This window comes from Morone saxatilis, unplaced genomic scaffold, assembly GCF_004916995.1.
Source record: "Morone saxatilis isolate NCDOM2014 unplaced genomic scaffold, NCSU_SB_2.0 Contig22, whole genome shotgun sequence".
In the NCBI taxonomy this organism is placed as follows: Eukaryota; Metazoa; Chordata; class Actinopteri; family Moronidae; genus Morone; species Morone saxatilis.
The window spans coordinates 12506033-12515292 of NW_023339785.1; the positions used below are offsets into that span (position 1 = coordinate 12506033).

Below are 9260 nucleotides of genomic sequence, written 5' to 3' on the forward strand. Positions count from 1 at the left end.
TGTCCTACAAACATTTCTATAATTATGATATGTGGTATGGAAATGGGTTCATGTTAGGATGAAGATACATGATACATGTGGTGGAAACTGCCCGAGAAATATTGTTTAATGAGACTTTGACTTGTAATGATCACATGCAGCTGAAAACGTCCATCCTTGAAGGAGCTGTGCTGTCTGTTATCACTCAGATATTTGCTGGGTGCAGCACTGGATACACTGTGGGTAAAACTTGAGCCATTTTTTGGATGACGATGTCACATTATTCCAGTTGTCACCCCTCTTCTTTACCCCGCCCGCCCCTGATCCCCCATCTTCTTTTCCTTTTGTCTGCTTTTTTACCTCCTGCCGCTGCATTTGTCACACGCCCTTTTTTCCACTTATCTTCCTTTTTTCTCTTCTTTCCTGTCCTCGCTCTCTGCCATTAGCCAGCACACCTCTCTCAGTGCCCAAAACGGCACCCCTCTCTTTTCCCCTCTGTCTTATTTTATGTTCTATCCCTCCATCTATCCATCACCCCCCACCACCCCACTCTCTCGCTCTCTCTCTCTCCCCCTCTCATTAGTCTCCCTATGCTGTGGTTTGTGTCTCCCATCTCTGTCAGAACTGTTATCACTGCTGTCAGCTCCCTTGGCGAGAACAAAGTCGTTCTCTGCTCACGGCACCACAAAAGACACGAAAGAAATAAAAGGAAAGAGCCTCAGCCAAAAAAAAAGGAGGCGGAAAGGAGGCAAAATTAAAAAGAAGGGGAGTAAACTAGAGGAAAAAGAGGGGGCTAGGAACACATCTTTTCATGTCAACCATGATGCATTGTCATCTGTGGGTTATAACAACCATTGATTTCTCCCTCTGTCATCCCTTTTATCTATACAGCACAGAGCTTACAGTTGGTAGGAAGATATGAGAGCTATCTCTATACACATCAAGTGCCTTTTCCTCATATTATAAATATATCTCCTGCTAAATCAGCTAAGCCTAGTATATCAACCTCAAATAAGTTACTGTGTATTATTATGAGCTGAGAAGAACAGTAGGTATGAAAGACACTGAGATATCCAAAAGAGAAAACGTAACCATTTATAACTATAAGTAGCGCTGAAAGAAGGGCCTACTGTATAATGTAGTATACAGTAGTAGAGTATAGTAGGACTTACTTCTGTCACTCAATAGCAATGTCCAATCAATATAGCTGAAATCAGTCTTTTCTACCTAGCAAACCAATCAGAATAGAACCAGCAGAGGCACAGAGGGTACTTTGGAAACCAAGGACAAAACTGCCACCAGCCAAGGTGTCGTCATCATAGAAGTGGCGCCTGGCATTCATGACTCAGGGAGTGGGTCATTGTGTCATCACGTGTAGGCATAATCTATGTCAGGGATGCCCCCCTCTCTGTAGCCACGGTTGGTACCATAAGTGACATGATGGTGGCTGGTTTGGCTGAGGATGGTGCCATTGAGGCTGCCAGCTCCGTGACTGCTCCGGTAGGTCCCGTTAGCTTGGGAGGAAGAGGAAGAAGAGGGGAAGATGGTGTGGATGTAGGTGACATCCTCCAGCTTAGGCTGCAGGGGCTGATGGGCCATAGCTGTCATCTGAAACCCTGCAGGAGGGGCCCTGATCTCTAAGATTGAAGTGTCTTTCTTGGTGCCTGACTCTACATAGTCATCATAATGTTTTCCACCCCGGCCCCTGCTGTATGAGCCTGAGTCCCCAGACATGTAACCTGCTCTCTGTCCATACCAGCAGAAGATGCCAAAGATTAACAGCAGGCTTACCAATGCTGTGGCACCCCCTATGATCCCAGCCAATGGCAGGGCTGTTAGTTCAGAGTCCTGTCCCTCTTTATCTGACCCCTCCCCTCCTGAGTTGACCAGAGCATCTCCAGTCTCTATCTGAGCGCAGGCCGGGGACGAGTCTTTACTGTCCGTGTCCATGCTGCCAACTCGAGATGACCCCATGCTGGAACCCCCAAAGGAGGGCTCCTGACGTAGTGGCAGCAAGCAGATGAGGTAATGGGAGCGTGGGGTGAGCTGGGTAAGAAGGTACTGCCTCCTCTCTCCAGGAACCAGAGTCTCTGTTATTGAACCAAGAGCTGCACTGCTACCCAACCTAAGCCACGACAGGCGGAAAGAGGGGGCTGGTTGTGGGCACAGCCAACTTACCAGTACACTGTCCGAAGAGAGAGGTTTTACAGTCAGCTCCAGGGCCTCTCCAGTTACCTGTCCTCCTTCACCGGGAGGCAGAGGCATAACAAGGCCTGGCCGCTTGGCTCGCAGGGTGAAGAGGGAACCTTGTGTGGGGACCAGCAGAGAAGTAGTGGTGGTGCTGCCATGGGGGACTGAAGCCACTGCTTGGCCCCCTCCAACACCATCTTCACCTCCTCCATCCTTTTCTGCTGGGTTCATCCCCATTCCAGTACTGGGACCAGCAGGGGGACCTTCACACTGCTCCATCAGGGAGGTTAGGTCTCTGAGGATCTGGCCCCTTACAGGCTCAGGCCCCTGACAGGTCAGACCCCTGACTGTCACGGCTGCCCCTCGGCCATGCAGCCAGGCGTGGAGCCAGCGAAGGTTGCACCCACAGAACCAGGGGTTTCCTCGCAACAGTAGCAGCTCCAGGCTTTCTGTGTCCTTCAGAAGTCCTCGTGGGAGACTGGTCAGATTGTTTCCTGACAGGTCCAGCCTCTGTAGCCGCCGCATCCCGTCCAGCGCCCCCCGTGGTATGTGAGTCATTCCGTTGTCTTGCAAATGAAGTCGCACAAGGTGAGCTGACGGTAGGTTGACTGGTGGAGACTGCAGGGCATTCCTGACCAGTGACAGCTCAGTCAGGTTGGAGAGACGGGAAAAGGTGTCATCTGCGATGCGTGTGTTGGCCAACAAGTTTCCATCCAGGACCAAGCGTCGCAGGGAGGAGAGCCCACGGAAAGCATGTGTGGGGATGGTGCTGATTCTATTGTCGTCCAGTCGCAACTCCTCCAAGGATGCTGGCAACCCTGCAGGGATGCTTGACAGGTGGTTCCGAGACAGAAACAGCAGTCGAAGCCTTGGAGTCCCAGAAAAAGCTCGCTCCTGGATGCTAACTGTGGATATAGAGTTATCATCCAGGTGTAAACGTTCTAGTAATGGTAACTTGGCCAAAGCTGATCTCGGTAACGTTCGTATATTATTATCCTGTAAATGGAGCTCCCGTAACGAAGGCGGGAGGTGTATAGGAAATTCATCCAGCTGGTTGGCATACAGGTAAATCACTCGTATGGACGTGCTGCGTTCCAGGGAGGGAGGCAGACCAGCGTTACTCAGCCGGTTGCTTTGCAAGTACAGAATGGCAGCCATTAACGGTAGTGGTGGAATTATACTGAGGCCTCGGTCGTTGCAGTAGACAAAACCCTCATCACAGCGGCACACTGAGGGACAAACAATGCCCTCATCTCCCTCGCCCGTCTCCATGGCAATTGCCGCTGCCGCCAGTTCCAGCACCTCAGCCAATAAGGTGAGGCACAGGAGGAGCAGAAAGAGCCAATCGCGGAGCTCAGCAAGACTCTCAGCTGCCATGTTGGTACACAGCTCCTGATTGAAAAAGAGGAAATGGGAAACTGGATTAAAACAAGTACAAAGGCTATAACTTATTGATTCTAAAATAAAAGTCGTAACTCATTACATTCAAAAGAGAAAGTAGAAAGAATGGTTGTTGAAAAGACAATTTAGATAAACCACACACTTTCTCTAAAAGGGGTCAACTACAGTGCTGTAATTTTCTACCTGCTGTTTAAAGTTATGTTTTTTTATCTCTTAAGTGGAGAAGATTTTGGGATTGAATAGTCTGACATACTGTAGAGGGGCTGTCCTGTATTATATGGGTCAGAGCAACCAAGCAGAAGACAAACGGACATTTAGAGCCAGAGAGCGCGATGAAGGGTGGAGTGAGCGGGCGAGGAAGATTACAAGAATCAGTGAAAGCAAAAGGATGATAGAGATGGAGAAAATTGGACAGTGACAGTTGCAGAGGGGAAAATAAGCGAGGAAGATTTTTTTTCCAAGGAGATTAACTGAAATGGAGTGACTGACATGAAACTAAAATGGAGGAGGAGATCGGGAGAAGGGAATCAGATTAATTGCCCACAGTGCTGTTGATAGCTTTTAAGACAACAGAAGTGATAAACATGATGTGACTGCACTATATTGCATCCTCCAATTAAACTATAAAGAAAATATCTACAGTAAATACAGAAAAAAAAAGCTGAATTTCCTGACTGTATATTCAGAAACACAAGGTGTCTGTTTGAGGTTATGACCAAAACACACAGAGAGAAACGCACATACAAATAAGTAAACATGCTCAACACAAAGCATTCGCATACAGAACAGACTCTCAGTACAAGCTGACATGTATAATGCATGTTTTCTCTTGGATGTTATTGTTCGTGAAATTTCTATAAATTATTCAGCAAAGTGGTCCTGAAATCCCCAGAAATGTTTTAGCGAGATGTTTTACAGAGAGGCATTTTTCTGCAACATTAATACGTTCCTCGGTCGATGTTTTATGACTTGTCTCCTAGCGAATCCCTGACACCAACATCAGTAACATAAATTTACAATTCAAATAAAATGATCTCCGTGCACTCACATCACAGCGCACTATTTATAGAATATGAATAATATACAGTGGTGAAAGTTGTAGAAATTACATTGTGCCGTACTCTTGTTTGAATCCTTTCTTTTGGGTAGCCTGGGGCTGGAAAATGTGCCTTGACATGAAATGCCTGACATGATTTGACAGCACATTTGATAAACAAATCCTCTAAAGGCAAGTTTTTTTTTTTCTCCCCTTCTGTGCACGCATGTATGTGTTTGTGTGTGTGCTCGTATGTGAACTCAGTGCTAGATGCAAAATTGCCCCTTGGCTGCAGTCAAAGTCCATGCAAAGCAAACTAGAGATGGCAACAATAGAAGAGACGGAGGGTTGGGGGGGAGGGAGGGATGGGGGCGAGGAGACAGATGGAGAGTTGGACAGTCAGTCAGAGTAGGAGAGGGGAAGTGAGTTCCTGGCAGTGAAGACTCGAGTCTGTATCAGCTTATAGAAGAATGAATGTTTTAGTAGGTATGTGTAAAAATAGATACATTTGTGTACCTGTACATACTAATATGTGCATTTTTAAGTGTCTTTGTATGAAAGAGCTCTGCATGAACAACACCAGCTCCTGTCTCAGCTCAACACAGGCAGTATTTTATATGTAATACCCTGAAAAAGAGCGTGTGCCATGCAATTCGGCGTGGGTCCAGACTTTATTTTTCTCTTTCCTTAGTGGTATTTTTAGCTTAAATGTGACTATTTCCAAGCATTCCCAGCATTTGAGAGACAGACAAAGTGAAGGAGAGGAACACATGCACACAAGGGAGAGTGTCAAGGTAGGAGCTGAGACCATATTGGGGAAGGCTCTATGAATATCAACAAGCATATGCTTCGGTGTCACACTATCCCCGCTTCCCTTTCATAAATATCCTCTTGGCACGAACCTGTGTGTGTGTTTTTGCCTACACGCCAAGGCTTCCTATCGACACGTCCTCTTAATGATCCTTAGATTTTCTGTCTCTCCCCTCTCTGGCTCGCTCCCTCTCCAACTGTCTCCAACTGTCCCTCTTATGGCGCTCTCCTCTCTCTGCATCTCTCTTTCACGCTATCCACCTCTCCCATCTGCCCACCACCACCACCTCCTCCCCTTCATAATAATCTTTCATTATATTCACTCTCAGGTTTGTTTACAGAAGTGTCCGTGCAGTCATCCTCCTTCTCTCCTCCCTTGTCTCTATCTCTTTCTAATCCTCTTTTATCGTTTCCTCTCCGGTTGTCCGTTGATTCCTACACACTGAGATTGGATCAATCAGCTCTGCTTCAGTCCTCCTGCCCAGACCTCCTCTCCTCCATGGCAACTTAGTTTCCCTTTTTCATTTAGATGCAGCCGACCCCCCACCTCTTCTCTCCCCCCACTTCTATTTCTCACTCCCTCTAGGTCTCGGCTTTCTCGCCTGTGCATTCGCCTGCCTTTCCCTTTGTGGTGCCCCCCCTCTCCAACATTTCAATCATGTACTGAAATAAAAGCCTTTGTTGAAGCACAGGCAGTGTGTTTGTGTATTTTTTTCCTATCATGTAGCTGAAAGCAAGATGCAGTTGTGGTGTTCTGCGTTGCGGTGAATGCAGAGAGAAAGCGTGTGTGTAAAAGGTCTGAGCGACCCAGGATGTGATTGTACGGGGCTTGCTAACCTGCTCAGTCTCTGTGCCTTTCACGTCCGCCGCAGCTTTGTTTTTCCTGTATCAGGGTTTTGTGGAGAGAAGTATTAGTGTGTCTATCTGTGTGACTGAGGATGTAGCTGTGGATATCTCTGTGTGTTAGCGCAGTCTCCCAGTCTTCTTTGAGTCGTTCAGAAGCGTAGCCTCGCTCCTTGGGGCCGTTGATTCTTCCTCAGCTTGGGTGAATGATGATAGGGATGATGATAGCCTGTACTCCAGGGCTCCGCGAGTAGCAACACCAGCATGGCTCAAAGCCGCCTCGGCACCCACATTTGTGTGTTGTGTGCGTGTCGTACTGCCAAGCTCTTTCTCTCTCTGGGGTAAGGGGTTTTAGGCCTGCCAACTCAAGTCATCTTCAACATGCGTCCAGAGGCCTAATTCTGAAACCAGCGCTCCACACCCAAATGCTATAGTTGGGCAGACAGTCAGAAGATGGTTGAGGGGCTCAAGGGTCCTTCTTCGAAGTCAAAAGCAATCCTGGATACTTATGCAAGCAGTGAGTCATTCAAAAATAGTACTGTGCCGTTCTACACTCACGCTGAATAACCAGGTAGTGGATTTAATTAATGAGCAGCAAGGACAGAATTAGTGAGATTTCCACAGCTCAGAAAAATCCAGTAAAGAGTCCTTATGATCTGTTATTGGTTGTATTATAACAATTATTACAACATGAATTTCACAGTTCAGTGATGGTAATGAGTACGTTTGAGGCTGTGACGGACAGGTTGGCCCAGTGCAGAATACAGCCTGCAAGAGTCTCCGCTCGGGCTTCCTTCTCTTTCCCTCTCAGTTTCAGCTTCAACTCTCCTTTCTTAATTGTTTGATCGTTTCCTTTTCCGTTCACACAGATTATATTTAGAGGCAGCAAAGCAAGATGACAGCAGCACCGTATGTAGTGTGCTCTAAGCGGCGCTGTGATGGCCCATCACGTGGCTCAGTGTGAAAAGTTCTCCCACAGGTTCGCAGAAATGGACAGTATCCTCAAGGTAGACTTGACTGGTGTTTGCTTCAGCAGGACAGCTGGCTGAGTGTTAGTGAACACCGCCCTGAGAGGAGACAGTAGACAAATACAGTATTAATTTTCATTTGGACATGCAGTGAATTAGGGTAACAAGGTTTTTTGAGAAATTTAGAAAGTGGAAAATCCTTCTTAAAACACATAAAATGGAAATGAAACAAGAGTTCACAACAAAAGAACTAAAAAAAACTAAACTAGTTTAGTTTTTCTTATTAAGTGAAGCCAAGTTTTACTTGTTCAATGGCAACAAATATAATATTGCCTGAATAGTTCAGCCATATGTGTCATCATTCCAACTTCAACTTGTTTACTTTACTCCGAATGTATTTAAATGTTGGCACAGTAGCTAACAACTCTAAAAATAAATAAAAATTAAGTTGCTTTTAAGGGGCTGCATAAACAAAATGCTTTCCTGTCATATTTTATTTTATACCAGCTTTCTTTAAGCGACTTCAAGATGTAATTTTGGGTTTCAACGTTGGCACAATATGGAATACTAAAAGCTACGGGCTAAATAATTATCCCCATCAGAACGGTTATACCTTTTAAAATTAAGTACCTCGTGAAAATACTTCCTGAAGGTCAATGCTGCATATGTGCAACACTAAGCTCCCAGCGGACACAAACCTCCCATTAAGGTAACTCCATGTTTTATATCTGTTTTTTTCTTCATCACACAAAGCTTTGGAGCTTTCATTAACCACCACGCGCTAAGTGCCTGTATCTCGTGCAGAATCGAACCCCCAAGTGAACACTGGCTTTAGAAATGTAAGGTTTTCATCAGGCATACTGAGTGTACAGAGACAGATTCATCAAGGCCATTAACTGCTCTGCTGCTCACACTTGCCTGTTCACTTCATCCCAGAATAAGTAGACTACATAGCCAACTGGGAAATTATCATGCAGTTTGCTTAAACACAAATAGAGACAAATAAAGCCGTCCTCATTTTCATTTTCAAAGGACACATGCTGTAGCTGAGAAGCAGTTGGTCAACAAGCTTATGTTTGGGTGTGTAAAGTGTATTTAAATGTGTTTAAGTTGGGCACCATACATCCTCAACTCAGGGTGTTAGTGTGTGTGCGTATGTATTTTAGGTTTGGTGTTTTAACTGCTTCCACAAATGGAAAGGAATGTGTGTGTGCAGTTTATTTGGGTAGTTAGGTGGTTGGTGTGGGATGAAGTTGCTCAGTGTGTGGTGAGATATGTTGTCCTTTTTATAAAACAGCTCCAGACTGATATCCAGTTTGTGGCATAGTAAACTGATTTATATGTGCAGAGTGCGGCTAACACGTGTAATGAATACAGCTCAAGATGGGACAGAATGCTAAACAGATATTGTTTGCAGAACGAGTTGACTTTGTGATTGGCATTTAAGGAGAAATTAGATAATGGTCTATTCAAGGAAAGTCTAGATGTGTACAGAGCTTTATGTTTGGTGCTCTATACCCTTTCTATTATATCCATTTCTAATTCATTGATGAACGTCTACTACTTCAAAATAATTAAATCCTCTCGCGTTAGTATTTTGGAAACCAGGGCTTTAAAGTGGCTCTGAAGTCAAATCATAATTCAAATGAAGACTTTTAATTGGATGTCATCAGTCATGTATTAACAGCAGATGTCACCTTTAATAACACTAACTGTCGTTCTAAAACAAGACCTCTTAATTGGTTGCAGTGCCTGGTCCAAAACTACCCTTACACTCTGCACTAATCTTTGCCTACCGCAGGCACAATGTCTGCCTGCATTGGACAAGATGTGAATATTGAACATCGGCAGCATTTCCACAGCTCACTGCCATTGCCCATTAGACATCAATATGTGAAGGTCTATCTGTATAATGTCGAGGCTGTCCTTAAAACATTTTGTAATAGATTTTCAGAAGCAAGCTAGGGGGAGTGTGATGGGAGACGGAGGAAATAGGGAGCATTAGGCAGCGTGTATCAAGCCAGAGAGGCAAA

The 9260-nt window shown here is 45.3% G+C and overlaps 1 protein-coding gene across 1 annotated transcript; it reads right to left on the minus strand.

Moving 5' to 3' along the window:
* Nucleotides 1-259: 259 nt before the first annotated feature.
* On the minus strand, nucleotides 260-7326 carry LOC118334099 (leucine-rich repeat transmembrane protein FLRT1-like; the record flags this gene model as incomplete). The annotated part of the gene is given in 2 exon segments (XM_035669924.1): nucleotides 260-3561; nucleotides 6254-7326. A coding segment is annotated over 1 exon segment (2199 nt). The 3' UTR covers nucleotides 260-1347.
* Nucleotides 7327-9260: the final 1934 nt, after the last annotated feature.